This window comes from Eubalaena glacialis, chromosome 9 (genome assembly GCF_028564815.1).
Source record: "Eubalaena glacialis isolate mEubGla1 chromosome 9, mEubGla1.1.hap2.+ XY, whole genome shotgun sequence".
In the NCBI taxonomy this organism is placed as follows: Eukaryota; Metazoa; Chordata; class Mammalia; order Artiodactyla; family Balaenidae; genus Eubalaena; species Eubalaena glacialis.
This window is the reverse complement of record NC_083724.1, coordinates 108508033-108528810: the sequence shown is the minus strand read 5'-3', so window position 1 is coordinate 108528810 and position 20778 is coordinate 108508033. Positions and strand designations below refer to the sequence as shown.

The window sequence follows — 20778 nt, the reverse complement described above, 5'->3', positions numbered from 1 at the left end:
GTGAAGAATTTTTCTTTTTTTCGTTTTCTTTTTTGGCCGTGCTGCGTGGCTTGCAGGATCTTAGTTCCCTGATCAGGGATAGAACCCGGGCCCCCTGCATTGGAAGCGCGGAGTCCTAACCACTGGACTGCCAGGGAATTCCCAAGAATTTTTCTGTTTTAAGTGACACAGACCCAACTACCTTAAGAAAAATTAAAAAGGAATCTGTTGGCTTCCAATAAAATACAGAAAGGGCAGGAGTGTATTCCAGGACTCAAATACAAATAGGTCTCCCTCTGTCTCGCCTTGTCTCTAGTTTCTGTTTCTCTCTGCAGGTCAGCTGCATGCTTATCCTTACTGTGACCACGAGGCTAGATCTATGGTCCCAATTTATCTGGGCTCACATCCATAGTGTCTTATAACCAGAAAGAAAAGAATGTTCTTCTTTGCTCCATTAGGAAAGTCTCTGGGCAGGGCTCTGCTGGGCCTGGCTTGTGTTATTTCCTTATCCCTGGACTAGTCAGTGTGGCCAGGAAGAGAGCGTGTGGTGGGCCAAGCCTGGGTCACGTGTCCGCCTGTGGCCCCGGACGGTGGAGTGCCACGGTTGACAGCCTGTAAGAACTACCTGGCCGGAGGAGGAAGTCCGCAACCCACCCCGTAAGGGGAGCTGCTGTTCTAGGCAGAGAGAATGAGTATCCATGTACACGTAAAGAATAAACAGGAGGGAAGGAAGCCAAGTGGATTCCTGATTTCATGAGACAAGTGGCGGTAGTCCTCGGGAACAGGCAGGAGAGGACGGGGGCTCAGGCTGTCCACGGTGAGCCCTGGAGGAGTCAGAAAGCAGGCACGTGGGGGAAATCCATTTTCCCCTTTCTCAGTGTCACGTAACATTGAGCCTACTTAACCGTGCCCTGCACCACTGGAGGGGGCCTCGGAAAGCCGTTCCAGAGGCTCTTGGGTCTATGACAGCCATTTCCTCTGTGTTCCCCTAAGTTGTCTCTGAAGACCATCATGAGTAGTTTGCATTTCTTGGGAACCCTTTTTCTCCTCCATAAGATATTCAAGTGCCCTGTTCATCAGCATGCAGCAGCGCTGGTGGCAGCCGTCCGGAAGCATTGTTAGTGGTGGCGAGTCATGGCAGCAGAGCCAGAGAAAGACCCTGTCCTCACTGACAGGTGCCTGGCCCTGCCTTGCTGGCTGTAGGGTGTGTGACCGTGCGACCTACCTCTCGGAGCTGCCATGTCCTCGCTGTGAAATATGTCTACTTTGTGGGATTGTTCAGAAAGTTAAATGCGAAAACCGCGACTGGCACATGGTGTATCCTCAGTAAATATTAGCTTCCTTTACTCCTCCTCCGATTCTAAACCAGTAGAAACCCATGGGTTTCTGTGGCAGCAGCATAACAGGTCTAACCTGATAAATGGAAACTTGGCCAAGAGCTTCAGACCCTAAAGCTACGTATTGGCCAGCATTGGAATGCTTTGGGGTTCTGGGGAGCAATTTACGGTAGTATTATTCTAGGCCAGACAGATTTGAGAAGAGTCTTTGTGCTTGGGAAGGTGTTTACAATCTGCACCAAGGGAGGGATTTGTTGATAACAGGTACCTGTACTTTCTTGGCTAAGGCCAAAGAAAAGAAGCGAGAGGTGTGTGCCCAAGTGTAACTGTGTTTGTATGGGGATAGGAATGTGTGTGTGTGTGTGTGTGTGTGTGCGTGTGTGTACAAACATGCACAGTCTTGTAACTGTGAAACTTCTTGGGCTACAGCCTGAAGCATTACTTTCTTCCATGGGCTGGGCTATATCGTCGGTATATTTAAAGCTGAGACCAGGGAGTGGGGTCTGGAGGGTTCCCACAATCCCAGCTCTGAAGCCTGTGCAGATTTGCTTCATCCCCCAACTTTTGCCTGCATCGGAATCACCTGGAGGGCTGGTTAAAATGAAGATTGCTGGGCCCTGCCCCTAGATTTAAGATCCGTTATATCTGGGGTGGGATCTGGAAAATATGCATTTCTAAGAAGTTCCCAGTTTTACACTGATGCTGTGGGTCTGCAGACCATACTTTAAGAACCACTGAGCTATAGGAAGTCCACCCTCTCCCATCCCCACCCCCCCAGTTTTGGAAGATTCTGCTTGTGTGGGTTGACCTTGGCACTTCCAGCTTTGCCTCTTTTTTCCTTTCAGGAACACACCTGCCCATCAAATAGGGTTGCCAGATCTAATAAAAATACAGGCTACCCAGTTAAACTTGAATTCCAGACAAACATTGAAAAACTGTTTGGTATAAGTATATCCCAGATATTGCATGGGATGTACTTATATTAAAAAAAAATTCATTGTTTATCTGAAATTGAAATTAAATGGACATCCTGCATTTAATCTGGTGACTGTTTAATAAAACTGGGGGTCAGATGTCTCTCTCTGCCTCTCTTGCCGCTTTCCTGTGATTGAATAGGCTACAGCTGCTGAGGAAACAAGCCCAAAGAGGATTTGTGTGTTTTGGACAGATCCACCTGCTGCCCTGAGCGCATTTGGCAGTCTTTGCTCCACCTTGCTGAGAAGGACTTGGCTCGTGTTCATTGTTGGTTCTCTTGCTGGCTCTCTGTTTTTCTCTTTGTCTGTCTGTCTGTCTCTCATGCTTTCTTTTATGCCATCACTCCTATGGGGGCTCTTCAAGGCAGAAATCTGAGAAGCGATGTGGCTGGTCTAGGAAAAGGCTGCTCCTGGAAGTGAGAACAGAGTCCAAGAGACTGGGGACCTCATGGCGCCAGCAGGGACGAGTGGCATCTGGCCCGAGATCCCCAGCTGGCTCACCGCGCATTATGAAAAGGATAACATTTGCCTTGGAGACTGTACCTACCAGGACTGGACTGATTCACTCATGGTTGGAGTTGAGAGTGTCATGGGCTTGAAGGAAATTGGCCCCGCTGGTCTCGCATGCTGGTGGAGGGAGCCGGCTGCTATGGACTTTGGTGTGACTTAAGGGACAGAGGGAACTTGAGCAATCAAAGGCCTCCTGGAGACTTGGACACGGCGTCCTCCTAAACAGCCCCATTTGTCACTCTGGCTTGCCAAGGCTGCCTGGATGCTGAGGACAGAGAAATGGAGCAACAGAAAGCCTGGCCGCTTCCCTTCCCTCCACCCTTCCCCTTAGCTCCTCTCCCTCCCCTCCCTGTGCTCTGAAGAGAGCCACAGTGCTGCTGTAAAGGAAGTAGACCGTAGCCTCAGAGGAGCAAGGTGGCCTTTCCCCATTGGTCACCCAAGGTCTAGCAAAGGGGCCTGTGCTGCTCCTCCTGTGTCCTCAGCATGGCATGGAGAGTGACGTGGGGCAGGGAGACCATTGTTCACCTCGGTCCAGCAGGCTGACTCTGGAGCCTGGTGGGGAGAGAGAGGCAGCTGTCTCTCCCCATAGGCTCACATTGCCTTGTGTGGGGTCCAGACCCGCCTCGGAGGGGTGAACAGGTATTTTTCTTCTACATCAGACACAGGAAAAGCTACTCCCTGTTTGTCTGTGGCAGGCACGGTGCTGGGGATGAGACATCTGGGTAGAGGAGAAAGATAAGGACGGTGTCTCCTCTCTGTGCCCCAGCTCTCCCATGTATCCCGTGAGGGAGGCAGGCAGGCACAGCCCACCCCATTTGATAACTGGGGACACTGAGCACAGAGACACACTAGGCCTGCCCAAGGTCACACAGCAGGCGAGCGGTAGACTGAATGTGGTTGTGTGACAGCTGCTCCCTTCTCTCCCAGCAGCTGGATCTGCCCTCCCCTCCTCACTGAGGGGTCTCACTGGCCCACTGTACCTGGTGTTGGAACTCTTTCACTTTCCGTGTCCTGGCTTACTTCCTTTACCCACCCCTTCTCTCTGGATGACCTTGTCTCTCTCTGCGGGCATCATACTCCCATTTTCACACATTCACTCCCGTCTCCAGCCTGGGACCCAGTGATATTTTAAGAAGCCTCATGGATGGTGAGGACAGCAAGATCCTTGAGGTTCTTACTGTCAGTGATTGGAGAACCGGCCTTGCAGAAGGGAGGTGAGGCCCTGAGTGCAGGGTGGGGAGCGGAGCTTCCGGGAGGATGGAGCTGGGCCCTCAGGTCTGCTGCAGCAGGTGGCACGCTCCTCTGGGACGGTGAGCCGACATTGACCTCTGTGGAGCCCTGACCCCATCAGCTGGAATTACCTTCCTGACATTGCACTGACATGCGTGCCATTCCCATCCTTAGTCTGTCAGTCACATGGCAGGGCCTCAATACGTATTTGGAGAAAAGATGAATGGATATCTACCACTTGCCCAAAGGGGTTTGGAGGATATGGATGAAGAAATCAGTAGAGTCTGCCACTTTGGGAATGTGTGTTCCAGTTGGAGAGAGCAAACAGGGCAATATCAATAAGTCTGTATGCAATTAAGTATGAAATTGACTGGTCCAGACTGTATGTGTAGCTGGAATACAGAGGTAGACGAAGTCCATGTGGCTGGAGGGGCAGAAAGGGCTTCACGGGCAGGACTGACAGTGAGCATTGGGGAGGTGGTAAGAGGGGCTTGGGCTCTGTGTGTGATCAAATGACATTAGAATGGACTCCTGTATTTTGGCTAAGAGATCCTATTAGAACGTCTCCTTGGTGGGGAGGAGATGGTAACTAGCAGCTCTGCCTGTAATCTCGCGGCCCCACACCCTGCAGGAGCTCGGATGTGGCTTCACGCTGCCCCCCTGCAGCCCTCCTCACTGCAGGGCCTGACCACAGCCCCTTGGCTCCTTCTGGAGGGAGACATTTGGCCAAAGCAAACAGTGAAATCTTTGAAGGCGCTGTATTCGTTTCCCTAGCTGCTGTAACAGAGTGCCACAACTGGGTGGCTTAAAACAGAAACTGATTTTTTCACAATTCTGGAGGCCAGAAGTCCAAAATCAAGGTGTTGGCAGGACTGTGCTCCCTGTGAAGGCTTGAAGGGAGAATCTGTTCCATGCCTTCCTCGTAGCTTCTGGGGTTGCCGGCAATCTTTGGCATTCCTGGACTTGTAGGCGCCTCACTCCAAATGCTGCCTTGATCTTCACATGGCATTCTCACTCTGTGTCTGTGTCTCTTCTCTTCTTCTTATAAGGACACCAGACACTGGATTGGGGGCCCACGCTAATCCACTGTGACCTCATCTTGGTTACATCTGCAAAGAGCTTATTTCTGAGTAAGGTCACGTTCACAGGTACCAAGGATGAGGACCTAGCTCTTTGGGTGACACAATTCAACCCACGATAGCTGCTTAGAGATTTTGGTTTGTTGGCCTCCAAATCTCCTTTACCTATTAAGTCTGTGTCCCCTCCTGGCCCCCTGACAGGTCTCTGGAGGTCCGGGGTGTGGGCAGAGACCATCTCTCATTGACCTTCATTCATTTGCTAGTTCACGGAGCAGGACAGACTCCGGTCTGGCCATTCAAGACCAAGTGTCATTCTGCAGGGGCTGGGGGCTTGGTTGGAAATGCTGCTTTTCCCTGTTTTGGGGGCTGGGTGGTGAGGAGATAGAGGGTATGATTTACGGGCGGGAGGGAGGGCGGAGACACGGCAGCTTTCCTTCTCTTTTCCTATGGAGGACAAGATACTTTTATAGAGGAGCAGGATGTGGGTGAAGGACCTGCCGGAAGGGGTAGCCCTTATTGTTGGGCTTCTGGGCTGGAGTCTTGACTCCGCTGCTAAGAAGCTCTGGGGTCTTGGGCAAGTTACTCAGCTTCTCTTAGGCTCAGCTTCCTCCTCTGTGAAGGAGGATGGTGATAACAACTGCTCAGCAGATCTTGGCAAAGTTTTTGTGAGGATTACGTGATAAAAGGTGGATGTGAAAGGACCTCTTCTTAAGTCACGTTTTTATCGTGGTCAATTACACACAACATAAAATTGACCGTTTCCACCACATTTAAATGTACAGCTCAGCGGCGTTAAGTGCACTCCCACTGTTGTGCAGCCATTAACCGCCATCCATCTCCAGAACTTTTTCATCTTCCCTGACTGTGAAAATACTTTTTATTCATTGGATAAATAAGGCAAATGAGTCCCCAAGAAGCAAGGACTCATCTGAGGTCTCGCAGCAAGATGGGGCGGAGCTGAAGTGAGACCTCGCCCCCAGCTCTCAGCTGGGAGCTCATCTTCCATCTCCAGCACCTCGCTGCCTCTGCGGGCTGCAGGGATCCAGGGACACTCAAGGTCTCTTTGGGGTCAGATCACTCTGGAGAGCTTCCTCCTTCTCCTAAACCCCCTCTCCCGGGACTGTTGGGCCTCCAGGCAAACCAGGTGGGACCCAAGGAGCCGCCTCTGTGTTGAGAGCATTCCTCTTAGGCTGTCCTGGTCTCTCTCAGCTTCTTGTCTTTCTCTCTATCTACTCCTTCCTGATACGGACAGAGTTCCAGTGGAGAAGCAGGGGAGCTGAATTCGGGGTGACCTTTGGGATGGCTTTGTGAGGCAGGACAGAGCTTGGGCAGGGAGGCAGATGGCCTGGGTTCTGGTCCTTCCTGTGGCTACTGTAATGTTCTCACCGAGCCCGTATTGTCGAGGTCCTACTATGTGCCCATCATTGGGAAAACACCAGTGAACAAGACCTTGGTACCTGCTGCCTGCAGCTGCTGTGAGACACTCAGGATATGATGGCGAGGACCTTGTGGCAAAGGGCACTCGCCTATAGGAAGCCCCGGTGGGTGGGGAGGTGGGCGGTGGCCTGGGCTGATTGATGGTAACAGCCTGGGGCCAGGGTGCTAGGGCAGGAAGAAGAAGGAAAGGGAATTGCCGTGCAGGTTAGACTTGGGTGCCGTGGGCTCCCTGTGACCTCTGCATCCAGGTGCTGGGGGCTGGAGACAGACCAGGTCAGACAGCAGCTGCCTTTAGGCAGCTCATGGTCGACTGGGGAGCACAGAACTGTGTGCAGGTGGTTACAAAGCAGCTTTATCTGCATTGACAGAGAGGAGTGGGTGATGACAGGTTACATCGCCAGGGGAAGAAAAGGCTGATTCTGCCTTGCAGGATGGGGAAGCTGGTGGAGGGATGGCAGGGGAGGCTTTGCTCTGATTTGATGCAGAAGAGGTGGGTCAGGAAGGCCCAGGGGATGTCTCGTCCTAGGGGGACTCTTTCTTTAACCTCCCTGGGGGCTGTCCCCTTTGACCCCCAGACGGATTCTATGAAGTGGCTGGGCAGGGATTATTGTACTCATTCTGTGAGTGGCAATGGTGCTGTGCTGGAGGACTTGGGAAAGGTCACCAGGAGTGGGTTGAGCAGGAAGCAGAGCCTGGCCTTCCTGGCTGGGTCTCAGGCATTCTCAGCAAACCCACCTGGGTTCCCTTTGTGTTCCTCCGACGGAGAGACCCATTCAGAGCAGGCCTTGCCTAAACTGGGTACCTGGGTCTCCAGGAAGTCCTGTCCTCAAGGAGCTCCTAGCCTAAAGCCCTCCAAACTTCTTCCCCTCCATCTTCCTCCTCTCTGTCTTCCTGGCTTCTTCCCACCCTGGGAGGCTGTGGAGGAGCCGCTCTGCTGCCAGGGAAGCGGGAGGGCCGCCAGACTAACTTGCTGTCCGATGGGTCTTCTCTTGACCCCAGGTCCCGGCTGGCGGACTTCCATGCCAACTGTCGTGCCTCCTACCAGACGCTCACCGGCTGCCCCACCGACAATTACCAGGCGTGTCTGGGCTCCTACGCTGGCATGATCGGTAAGCCACCCCAACCCGGGCTCTCGGTGGCTCCCGGCTGCCCCAGGCTCAGTTAGGGACCGAGGCCCAGCTCAGGGCCGGCGGGTGGACAGCCTGAGCTGGCCCTTCTCTGCTGTGATGGGAGCCGGAGCTTTATCATGGGGGAGGAGGCCCCAGGGGCCTTAGGAGCTTCCAAAATAAGAAGAAAGGGTAACATACATTGTGCAACATTCCAGACGCTGTGCTAAGCAGTTTACGTGGACTGTCTTATTTAAATCTCACAGCAGCCCTTATTAGGCAGGAGATGGGGCTCCATTTTACAGATGGGAAAACTGAGGCTTGGGGAAGCTAAGTAACTTGTGCAGGTTCACTCTGCTGGTCAACGTTGGCACTGGGATCCAAACCCAAGAGAGAGCCTTAGCCTCCCTGACTGGGGGACACATGCTCTGCTTGTTGGCGAAAGAGAAAGCGAGGGCCCGTGCTCTCGGGTGCGGGGGGGGGGCTCCTGGGTATCCCCTCTGCCACCCTGGTCTGTCCTTTATGCCCCCTGCTGACCCCCGTGGTTTGGAATGTGAGCTGGGATGTATGCGTGTTGAGGGGCAGGTGGATGGGAGGGAGGGGGGTGTCCGAAGCCTCTTCTCTGATGGGCCTGGGGTCTGGGGGCCCGAGGGGAAGCCTTACTGTCCCTCTCTCCTTTGCCTCCCTTTCTCCCTGCCTAGGGTTCGATATAACACCCAACTACGTGGACTCCAGCCCCACTGGCATCGTGGTGTCCCCCTGGTGCAGTTGTCGTGGGAGCGGAAACATGGAGGAGGAGTGTGAGAAGTTCCTGAGGGACTTCACCGAGAACCCGTGCCTCCGTGAGTCCTGCCACGTCCTCCCCAGCCAGCAGCCACCCCCAACCCCTCCTATCCCAGGGGGCCCTGGAGCTCTGCCTGGCCATTCCCTCCTTCCCCGTGTGGCAGCTAGTGATGCCTGCGGGGCTTCTCCAGCAGGGGGGTTGCCTGCGGAGACCATGGGTTTTGTGCTCTTGGAGATTCACCCCGGAGCTGTCCGGAGGCCACTGGAGGCCTTCCACTTATGTCAAGTCAAGGCCGAAGGTTTCTGGTCTGTTATCCTGACAGTCTGAGCCAGGTTCCTTCAGGCACAGCCCTGTGGTGAGGTCTTAGCATCTGTCACTTTTCCCTTTAAGGATCGATTTCCCCTTGGAATTGGAGTTTCATCAAACTCCTAATCCGAAGGCTAGAGAGAAGGAAAGGTCAGCCACAAGCTCTGCCTGCCTGGTCTTTCTAGTCTGACACCCTCGCTCTCCACACCCACCTGGAGATCTCCTCCCCCTTTCCTGCCCTCTTTTCTTCCTTCCGTCCGTCTGTCCATCCTGCCTTTCTGACAGCACAGTGCTTGTCATTGAGCAGCTCACCCCCTGAAGGAGGTGCACCGTCAGGGGGTCACAGCCATCACAGTACGGTGGGGGAGGAACCGTGCTAGGGTGGAGGTCTGCAGAGGGGTCTGCAGAAGCCCAGCGTGGGGCTGCCCAAGTCAGCCTGGAGGAGGGGGGCCCTGAAGGCATCTCAGAAGCTGACCCACTTGGGGATCACTGGCCACCGGTCAGCTGAAGGGGCAGGGAGGGCCTGCTAGTCTGCTCTGGGCAGAGGTGGGTTTCAGGAACTGCAGACCACTTAGCCTTGCCACACTGCATAAGGATGCCCCGGGTCACCTGGATAGGTGGAGAGAGTCCTCCTGGTGAGCGCCCTTGCAGATCTGAAGGCGTTTGGATCTTAGGGTCCTGCAGGTGGCGGAGGTGGTGTGAAGCTCACTGAAGGGGTGTCGGCAGGTGGTGCCATGGTCAGATCTGATTTCGGAAGGCTCACTCTCTGGTTCTGGTGTGGAGGGGGTGGGGGTAGGGATGTGGTTCTCACAGGTGACCCAACACAGAGTCTGCTAGGGGTTGTCGTAGGCGCAGACAGCACCCACTGATCCAGGGCAGCGGCGGGGGGTGGAGTGGGGGGGTGGGCTTGGTTGATGGCAAGCGGGTGGTTAGGGAAGTGTCCTGAGTAACCCAGGTTTGTGACTTGGGAGACTTGGGCGGAGAAAGATGTCACCGTCAGGACTGGAAACGCAGCGGGAGGCAATGTTGCAGTGGAGGGAGTGGTGCCTAGTTCAGGTGGTGACATGATGAACTTGAAGTGCACCTGGGACTTGGAGGTGGAGCTTCATGTAGGCTCTTGGCTTGGGGATGCAGTTCTGTCCAAGAGGTCCTGTTAGTTGGTCCTGAGTGAATTAGTGTAACTGACTGAGTGGGGGGTGGATGAGGCCACATGGGGAGGGGGACTGCGTCGGGGGGCCACGTGAACGTGGTGGTCTGCAATACTGAATGCCGCAGAGAAGGTGGGCTTGCGCCCTGGGCACTGCCTGCTCCTCACCTCCCGGCTCCCCACACCCCACTTCTCCTCCTGTTTTCCTCTTCATTCTGCATCCGGTACATTTCCTTTATTCCGGTTTCTCTTTTTCAACTTCCTTCCTGCTCTTTTCTTCTCTCGATATGAGACCTTGGTAGCTCTCTGAAAGGGAGCTTCAGCCAAGTTAGTCTGGACGAGTTCCACCCCGCCCCCAGCTCTGGGCTATCACAGGGAAGGTCAAGTTTGGGATGGCAAGGGGCAGAGTGATGGAGGGGCCCCTGATTTCTCTGTGTCTCCCTGCTCTCTTTCCCCACAGGGAACGCCATCCAGGCCTTTGGCAATGGCACAGATATGAACCTGTCCCCTAAAAACCCCTCATTCCAGGCCACGCAGGCCCCTCGGGTAGAGAAAACGCCTTCTTTGCCAGATGACCTCAGTGATAGCACCAGCCTGGGGACCAGTGTCATCACAACCTGCACATCTGTCCAGGTGAGGGGATGCAGCTCTGCCGCTGGGGAAATGGAGCCGGGGCAGTCTGAGAGCTTAGAGAAGCACCTGATGCCAGAGGCGAGGTGGGAAATTACAGCCTGGGGACCAGGGACGGGGCACGCAAGTTCCTCCCTTTGGATCAGGACCCAAGAGGCAGGAAGAGCTGATGGGGGCTAGTTTTCCATTAAGCTGATGGGGGCTTAATTCACTAAGTATCACCCTGCAAGTATCAGACACCTGTTCTGTCGCAGGATTGTACTAGATACCATGGGGGTGTCGGAGAAATGGAATGGTTACCATTTACTAACCATCTACTAATTACTGGGTACTGCGCTAGTAGACTCTACCTATTTCCTGGGTACTAATTACTGGGTACTGCGCTAGTAGACTCTACCTATTTCATTGATTCTCACACAATGAGCTGTTGGGATTCTTGTTTTACACGCAGGAAACTAGCCCAGGGGTGTTAGGCGACACACCCAAGGTCACACAGCTGGTTAGTGGTGGAATAAGATTTCAAACCTACATCTGATTCCAAAACCTGTGATTTTCATTTGTTTGTCCATCCGTCCACCCATGCATCCATCCATGCATCCATCCATCCATCCAACGTGTGTTATGCATGCATTGTGTTCGACGTCTTATGAGAGATGCTAGGGAGACACTGGTGAATGAGGCTGATGCAGTCCTGTGTTTTGTGGTCCTTGTGGTCTTGTCGAGGGTCAGACAGTTCAACAAGCACCAGACGTGGGCTGCGGTCAGTGCCACAGGATGGGACCACGTGGGTGGCATTGTGGAGACACAGGGCTCCCCACTCAGCCTTTCTCTCTGCTGAGCTATCCTCATGCTGTCACACCATTTGCTACAGTAGATTCTTTGCTTAGGATGTTGGTTCTAATCAGAACGCGCCCCCCCCCACACACTCATACACACTCTCTCTCACACACACTCATATATACTCATATATACACTCATACTCTAGAACAAATAGTTTAAAAGAAGACCTTGTGCAGAATATCAGGGAAAACAGAGGAGGGGGGAAACAGTGAGGGTGTGGTGGTGGGGATAAGGGGATATTTCAGGCAGGAATTGGGGCTGGAATTGCCAAGGAGGGGTGGGGTCTGGAGTCCAGCCAGTGGGGGCACAACGTGAGCATAGGTTTGGGGGCCGGGGGAACAGGCCCAGCTGCGTGTGGCAATGAAGATGCCAGTCTGAGTGGGGTGGGCTTGTGGGATCACCAGTGGGCACTCACTACGAAGTTTCAGTCTTGCAAGATGAGTAAGTCCTGGAGAACTGGTTACAGTGATGTGACTGCAGTTGACAGTGTTGTACTGTGTACTTGAAATTTGTGTAGACCTTAAGTGTTCTCAGTGCGAAAAAAAAAAAGCAAAACAAGAAGATGGTAGAAGTGTGAAGTGATGGATGTGTTGATTGACTCGTGGTGAGTATTTTACAATATTTATGTATATTGGATTGTGCACCTTAAATATATACAATTTTTTTTTTTTTTTTTTTTTTGGCTGTGCCGCTCGGCTTGAGGGATCTTAATTCCCCAACCAGGGATCAAACCGGGCAACTGCAGTGGAAGCGCAGAGTCCTAACCGCTGGACCGCCAGGGAATTCCCAAATAGATACAATTTTTGATGGTCAATATAACCTCAATGCAGCCAGAGATGAAGAGCAGTGGGCTTTCAGAGTGCTGGTGTGAGACCTGAGCAGGGATGGGGCCTGGCAGAGGTGTCCCGGTCGCCCCGGGCACCCCTTGCTGGTGCCCGTCCAGGTTGGGAGGCCCACTCCCCCTTCCCTTCCCGGTGGGCACCCTGTGCTGTAACAGCTGACCTCCAAGTGCCTTCAGGTCAGGCCCAGCGTGGGCCCCTCCATGACCCGCTCCCCTCCATTAGGCTGCCCCTCCTGATTTGGGCTGAGGTGCCTGTGTCACCCTTGGGTGGCTCCTAATTACACTGAACACGCTTCAGCGGCTGCTGGTGGGGCTCGGGGTCCGCTCCACAGACGGTTGCCGGCTCAATTTCATGCTAGAGTGGCGGGCAGCTCGGCAGGTCAGGGCTGTGCCACCTGTCAGGTGACCAGGCTCTGGCGTGGTCCCTCTGGGCACTGCCAACCTTCCTCCCCAGCCCCTTGGGGCTGGCCCACTGGGGAGATGCCCACTCAGCAGGGGCTGTGGACCCTTCCTAAGACTCCCGCAGAGTCACTGTGGGCGTGGAGAAGTTCAAAGCCCTGGTCTCATGCCCACCGCAGCCCCCTCAGTGCCTGATGACTCTGACTCCCTTTTTCCCACCCGCTGTTTCCCTCCAGTGGTTTGCTAAACCATCACCTGGTTTCTTTCAGCCCCAGCCTGGTTTTCTGCAGACCGACCATCTGGGGGCTTGTCTTATACTTGGTTTGATTCCAGTGGGGTTAACACACGATCTGTATGAGAGATGACGTATGTGAGGAACCTTACATACATGATAGGTGTTTTGAATCCTGGAGGGCTGTCTGGCAGGGGGCTCCCCCAGGCCTGGCCCCAGGGTCCGTCCACTCGGGTCTGTTGACTAAGTCACTCTGGGTGGGACAGCAGGGGTGGACCTCCCAGGAGGAATGGAAGAGAAGCAGACCCTCATACCCCCATTCTTTCTCACAGAAACTGAAAGGGAAGGGCCTCTGATTCTGTTTTAATTATGGTCTTTTATTTTTTTATTCTGTCATTTTTAAAAATTTCTTTATTTTAATTTTATTTTTGGCTGCGTTGGGTCTTTGTTGCTGCGCGCGGGTTTTCTCTAGTTGCGGTGAGCGGGGGCTCCTCTTCCTGGCGGTGCGCGGGCTTCTCATTGCCGTGGCTTCTCTTGTTGCGGAGCATGCGTGGGCTTCAGTAGTCGTGGTGCACAGGCTTAGTTGCTCTGCGGCATGTGGGATCTTCCCGGACCAGGGCTCAAACCCGTGTCCTCTACATTGGCAGGCGGATTCTTAACCACTGCGCCACCAGGGAAGTCCTAATTGCGGTCTTTTAAATGAGCAACTACTACTCTGTGCCAGGTGCTGGGCGTGCAGAGGGAATAAGCCCACGTTCCTGCCCTCAGCTTGGCTGGAGGCTGGTGTGGGTGGTCTGTCCCTCCCCAGCCCGTGCCCCCTCCCTCAGCTCTGCTAGCTTGGAAGGGCTCTGTGGTGGCCCTTGTGGGGCCCTTGGGAATGACAGCAACCCATGGCCACAGAAGGGAGTCTCCGAGTGAGGGCAGAGACAGGGAGCTGAGCGAGGGAGGGAGGGAGGGAGAGGAAGGCCGCACACCCCAGACACCCCTGGAGAGAGAGGCAAGATCACTTACCTCTGTCCTCCTTCTTATCCACAGGTGGACCCTGGGGGAAGCCTTAGGAACCTCCTTCACTGACCCAGAGATGGTAGCCAGGTGGGGACCCCACATGAGTGATTGGATGTTAGCATCAGTGGGCTCTCTGAGAGCTCCTTCCCAAATCCCAGAGGATGGAAGGCCAGTGAGGACGGTGACTTGTCCACAGCACCCCCGGCCCCCGGCTCCTGGACAGTTTTCTTCTGGCCGCACTGTGCTGCCGCTTCCTCCACATCCGCTCCCCCAGAGGACTTTCCCACAGTGGGGCGGGGTCTGGAATTGGAGGGACTCTTGTCTCCATCGAGGGGCTGCTGAGCAGAAATGTGGGTGTCTTAGGTACCAGAGAGGAGCCGGGAGCTGGGCAGACCCCGAGTTGGCCCTGTGTCTGTGGTCCTTGACGCTCTCTGGAGTCTGGCTCTCATATGCTTCCGCTCCTGGCTGTGGTCCCCTCTCCGGGTGGCCCTGCCAGCCTGGGGCTCTCTGGAACTTGGAGAAAGTGTGGCAGAATCTACAGAACAGTGTCTCCCTCTGTCCCTGACACACACACACACACACACACACACACACACACACCCTTGTGTGAACTCCCTCCCTCCTTCCCAGTGGTCCCTAAAGCGAGGAATCTACAGGAGGCCATCAATCTTGTACCCTCATCCAAGGTCCTTTGTTTCTGAAGCCCATCAGGCACCCCTGGTGTAGGCCCGAGGGCCAGGCTGAGCAAGATGCTGGCCCTTGTCCTCATCAGTTCCTCTGAGCGAAGGGCGTCTCCTTCCCTTCTCTTCCAGCTCTCTGCCTTTGAATCCTACTTGGATGTCACCTCTTGGGTGGTCTCCTGACTCTGCTCTGGCAGAACTGCCTTCTCCTTGCTTAGGGCTCCCACTTTGCCTCCCTTCAGCCCCCATCACGACGTGTTCTGCTCCCCGCACCAGACAAGCATCCCTGGAGGGCAGGGGCCTCATCACCCCTACCCCTTGGTAGCCCTTATAACCGAGTGCTTAGTGCCTGGCATCGAGTGGGTGCTCCACACAGGTCAAGAGAAAGAGCCCAGAGTTCCCGATCATTGGATTTATGGGAACTTCCTGCTCTCTGTTCTAGAAAACGGTCTGTTTTGTTGCTCGCAGGCAACTCTATTCAGCTTTCCTCCCTCTCATTGATGCCCTCTGTGTGCCGTGAGGTATGAAGGTAAAGAAGTAGGTAAAGAAGGTGAAGATGCAGGAGGATTGGATAGAAGGCTCTTTTGTCATAAGATGGGGCCTGGACCAGGGCAGTGCAGCGTGGGCGGGACAGACTGGCAGTGGGTTCCCACTTTCCCTGGACTTGGTTTGTTCCCAGTGTCCTTGGTGTTCCCGGTGGGTGGCTCTGGGCCAGTTCGCGGGACCCTGTCATATCACCTTCTGCAGGGCTGCGGGGCCCTAGTAACGCAATCTCCTTTGCTTTCCTTGTCTCCACCAGCCAATTTCTGCTCTCATCCTTGCTAGTGCCCATCACATCTGGGGGAATTAAAAATGAGTTTGGAGGGCTTGCCGTGAACCCTCCTCACCACATGCCGGCCACAGGCTCAGCAGCCAGCAGCCACCTCCGTCTCCTTCTCCTCCTGCCTGTTCCCTGGATGGGTCTCTTACTCAGCACGCAAGCCGGTAGCTGTCAGAGCATGGGACCCAGAGGCTGGTCAGTGTATCCAGATGCCTATTAGGCATACATTTCTGATTTACAAATTTGGCTCGTTTCAAAGCTTTGAGAGGCTGATGCATTCCTTCTTTACTTCCCTCCCTCTGGCTCTCCCTGGTAGTCATTCATTTATTCATCCGTCAGTGCATTCACTCATTTATTCAACGTAAATTCTTACCGCATGTCACTCTGTTCCAGGCACTGAGGCTGACCAGCATATGAGGCCGGTACCTTGGTTCTCATACCAGCAGGAGGCACAGGGTGCACGCTCAGAGAATTATGGGGCAGGAGGTGATGGGTGCGCCAGGGGGATGGATAAGGCGTTATGGATGCGGAGGGGGGAGGCGGCTTTGGGTTGGCAGTGGAAGCACAGGACTCATGGACCAGGTGAACCCTGCTGCTGGGCCTGGAGGAACAGGGAGAATTGAGGACACGGAGATGCAGAGATGTGGAATTGGGAGGAGTGGGTGGGGAGGGAGCAGAGACAGGGAGTCAGGGCAGCCCAGAGCAGCTGAGGAGGGGGCGGGTCCTGCCGGCTGAATCTGGCCTGCTGCCTGTTTGAATAAATTAAGTTTTATTGGTACACGGCCACACCCTATTGTTATGTATTGTCCAGGTGCTGCAGGCAGAGTTAAGTTGGGACAGACGCTATGGCCGGCAGAGCCTAAAATTGTTACTCTCTGGCCCTTTGCAGAAAATGTTTGCCTCCCCCGACCTAGAGGAGCACAGGCCATGCGTTTGGGAGAACGCAGGGTTCTGATATGGGAGGGAGGGGGTGGGGAGTCAAACCTAATTTTCAGGTTGAACTGGTGAGTGTGGAGAGGCCGCTGAAGGCTTTTGAGCAGGGATGTCGTGATGAGAAGTGTGATTTGGGAAGATAATCTGACAGCAGGTGGAGATTGGTTGTCGAGGGAGAGTGACTGGGGGACCTGTCAGGAGATTTTTGCAATAGTCAGTGATAGTCGATGGTCATCAGAGGTGAGAAAAGAGGGGTTGTACTAGGGGATGGTGGGGAGTGGAGGAGGGCGAGGTGTGTTACCGGGGGTGTGCGTGTGCAGGACGGAGGTCGCCAAGGGCACAGATTTGGGGATGGGGCTGGGAACAGAAGCAGGGGACACAGGAGAGGGCCTGCCAACTCCGGCCAGGGCTTTTCCCATAGAGACAACACTGGACTTGGTCCCTGGCACCTGGACATGTCAGACCCAGTTTCAGGAGTGTGGACAGAGGTGGCAAGGAAGAGGAGGAAGACGATAATTTCCTTCTAACTTCCTGAGCAAAGGGCCCCTCTGGGAGAAATTTCTAGAAGGATGAACCTTGTCTTTGCTGCCATCCTCCCTTTCTGCTACCAACATAATCGGGTGACATAGGCATCAAGGGTGGTCTTGGGGGCGGTGTGACCTCAGAGGACAGCTGCACCGTGGGGGGCTTGGGGAAGATAGAGCCTCTTCCCCCTCCCATTTGCTGAACTGGGGCAGAGGTGACCTTGTGGGTGTTTATTTCTCTCATCTGGGTGTGAGCAGGGCTGTGACTCATTCATCTTTGGAACCCCCTGCGGGGAATGGTGGGGGGGAGTTAATGGTGAAGGAGGCGGTGAATCTGAGCCTAAAGCTTGGGCATGAGGTAGTGGAACCTCTTTCTCTATGCACTTCCCCCATCTGCCACTTTCAGAAAAGGTTGGCTGACTGGCAAACACCCACACTGTTCTGTGTGCCCAGGACTGGGGGAGAGGTCTTGGGCTTGCTGTTGGGGGAGGTTACTGCAGCCTTCACCCCTTCACTGTCTGTTCTGTGTTTTCTGGAAGTCAGGTGGAGGGGTCCACTGGGGCCCAGACTTCTCCCTGGCTTTGCTTGCTGAGCTGTCAGGGTAGAGCTAGGATAGCCCCAGGCTACCAGCTGACCTGGGTCTCACCCTGCAGCCCCAGTCCTGGGAGTTTACTGGATGCAAGCTCTGCTTCGCTCTGCATCATGCTTGGGGATTAAGGGGCATTTATACTTGTCCAGAGCTTTGCTGCGCCATATGCACGGTCTCATGTATCTCACGGTGCGCCAGTGAGGTTCGCTTGACTATCGCTATTTTATAGATGAGGAAACTGAGGTGCCAGTAGATGAAGGGATTTGCCGGGGGTCAGTGGCTGAACCAAGACTGGAGCCCTGGGCTCTGGCCTCTGGGGTCCTTCCTTGGATCAAGGGGCTGTCCCACGGGGATGGGCACCAAGGATTAGGACCCTGCAGTCTAAAAAGGAAAGGCTGGGATGGGTCTCTGAGGACAAAAAATCTATAAGCTGGATGTTGTAGCACTTGAAGGAAGTACTTCAGGACAGTGAGAGGAAGCCCAGTGTGTCGCCTGGCCACTCAGCACGTGTTCAGTGTGTGGCAGGTCAGCCCTGGAGCCTGCCAGATAGAAATGCCGTTGGTTCAGAAGGGCTTGGGCAAGTACTGTGGATGACGGATCCAAGGTGGGTCACTGAAGGGGCATGGGGAGGGGTCCTGTCCTGATCTTCATGGAGCCCCATCCTTTTCCCCCACCAGGTCCCTGTGGCCTGTCAGAGACCACACAGTGGGTCGGATTCCTTTGGCCCTGGTCCTGGGAGGTGGCATCCCTCTCTCACGATAATACAGGTCAGAGGACAGGATGAAGGGGTCCTCTCCTGTTCCTTCTCCTCCCCCTCTGCTCCCTCCCCTCCCCTGATGCTCCCTCCCTCCCCCGCTACTCCCTCCCCTCCCCCTCTTCCCTACCTGGTGCTCCTGTCTCCTTGGGTGCTGTCTTTCCCTTTTTTCTCTACTTCATCCTTCCTCTCATTTCCTCTTACTTCTATCCCTTTCCTCCTTATCCTCTTCCTCCTGCTTCATATCTAATATTTGCCAACACCCCCTCCTGTGTCTTCCCTCTTAAGAGGAGACTTTCAAGTCCCAGCCACTCTGAGGAGCAAAGTCCAGCCATAGGCCAGGCGGCTCCAGAGCTGAGCCTTCAAATCTCACCTCCTCCGCCAACGGCTCCTCTCTGTGTGGTTGACCCGGCTAAGTTGTGTCCAGGTCTGTGTCCAGGACCCTGGGTTCCCTGAGAGCTGGCATCCTGTCACAGAAGGTCAGGCCAAGAGGTCATCTAGTTTAGCTATTTTCTCAAACCTTATTTATTTTTAAGCCACAGACTATTTTTAAAAATAATTTTGTATATAACTCCAACATATAAAACAAGTCATCGCAAAGAACCAGCTTTTAGTTTTATTGATCTTTGCTATCATTTCCTTCATTTCTTTTTCATTTATTTCTGATCTGATATTTATGATTTCTTTCCTTCTGCTAACTTTGGGGTTTTTTTGTTCTTCTTTCTCTAATTGCTTTAGGTGCAAGGTTAGGTTGTTTATTTGAGATGTTTCCTGTTTCTTAAGGTAGGATTGTATTGCTATAAACTTCCCTCTTAGAACTGCTTTTGCTGCATCCTGTAGGTTTAGTTTCGTTGTGTCTCCATTGTCATTTGTTTCTAGGTATTTTTTGATTTCCTCTTTGATTTCTTCAGTGATCACTTGGTTATTAAGTAGTGTATTGTGTAGCCTCCATGTGTTTGTATTTTTTACAGATCTTTTCCTGTAATTGATATCTAGTCTCATAGCGTTGTGGTCGGAAAAGATACTTGATACGATTTCAATTTTCTTAAATTTACCAAGGCTTGATTTGTGACCCAAGATATGATCTATCCTGAAGAATGTTCCATGAGCACTTGATAAGAATGTGTATTCTGTTGTTTTTGGATGGAATATACTATAAATATCAATTAAGTCCATCTTGTTTAATGTATTATTTAAAGCTTGTGTTTCCTTATTTATTTTCATTTTGGATGATCTGTCCATTGGTGAAAGTGGGGTGTTAAAATCCCCTACTATGATTGTGTTACTGTCTATTTCCCCTTTTATGGCTGTTAGTATTTGCCTTATGTATTGAGGTGCTCCTATGTTGGGTGCATAAATATATACAATGGAATATTACTCAGCCATAAAAAGAAACGAAATTGAGTTATTCGTAATGAGGTGGATGGACCTAGAGTCCCTCATACAGAGTGAAGTAAGTCAGAAAGAGAAAAGAAAAACCGTATGCTAACACATATATATGGAATCTAAGAAAAAAAAAAAAAAGGTCATGAAGAACCTAGGGGCAAGATGGGAATAAAGACACAGACCTACTAGAGAATGGACTTGAGGATATGGGGAGGGGGAAGGGTAAGCTGTGACAAAGTGAGAGAGTGGCATGGACATATATACACTACCAAACGTAAAATAGATAGCTAGTGGGAAGCAGCCACATAGCACAGGGAGATCAGCTCGGTGCTTTGTGACCACCTAGGCGGGTGGGATAGGGAGGGTGGGAGGGAGGGAGACGCAAGAGGGAAGAGATGTGGGAACATATGTATATGTATAACTGATTCACTTTGTTATAAAGCAGAAACTAACACACCATTGTAAAGCAATTATACTCCAATAAAGATGTTAAAAACAAAACAAAACAAAACAAAAAACAAGTAAAAATGGAGCTTCTTGGTTGAGGTGGGGGGTGGTGGTGAGGACCAGGATCCCCAGCTGTCTGCCTGTGATTCCACACAGGCTCCTGTTTAGTGAGCACTGTGGGAGGGGGCGCCAGGGAGAAGACAGGGACCCTGGAGGGGGTGGAGACACAGCTGCTGTACCTGCAACAGTTAGAGCTGGAAAGGCTGCCAGGAAATATAGGTGCTGGGCTGTGTGGCACAGATCCTGACAGGCTACAGGATGTCATAGGTGGGGACATAGCTGGGGCTGGGAGTTGCTCAGGGAGGTGACCGAGTGAGGATGGTGGGGGGCAGTCAAGTGTAAGCTAATGGTGACAGTGCAGCCTCTAAGGTGGGGTGGGCAGGCTCCATCAGGCAGTGACCTCCCACAGCCCTATCTGGAGCTGCACTTGGTCCTGGGCAGTGGAATCCAGTCCTCGGGTCCACGAGGGCCTCTGAGCACACACCCTTCTGCAGGGATGCAGGCTGGTGGCTTGGCCGGGCTACATCTTGGCACCCAGAGTCACTGGTGCTGCGGCCTTGAACAGGATCTTCCTTGGTTGGGTCCCTGGTTCTGTCTCGGCTGCACTCATTGTCCCCATGATCACATTTCCACCTTCGGTAGTGACTCTGCTCTTGGCTGGGGCCTTTGTGTGACAGCTGGGGCCTTGTTTAGCTGACCAGATGCCCTGGGTGGTAGATTGCCTGTGATGTTCAAGGCATCATTAATAC

The 20778-nt window shown here is 53.3% G+C and overlaps 1 protein-coding gene across 1 annotated transcript in view; it reads left to right on the top strand.

Annotated features, from left to right (window-relative positions):
• The window catches only part of GFRA2 (GDNF family receptor alpha 2), a 95553-nt gene that overhangs the window by 71828 nt on the left and 2947 nt on the right, over positions 1-20778 (top strand). Inside the window, exons 5-7 of the mRNA XM_061199390.1 lie at positions 7546-7655; positions 8354-8494; positions 10350-10522. Of these exons, the coding sequence (XP_061055373.1) occupies positions 7546-7655; positions 8354-8494; positions 10350-10522 (424 nt within the window). The remainder of the gene's footprint in view (positions 1-7545; positions 7656-8353; positions 8495-10349; positions 10523-20778) is intronic.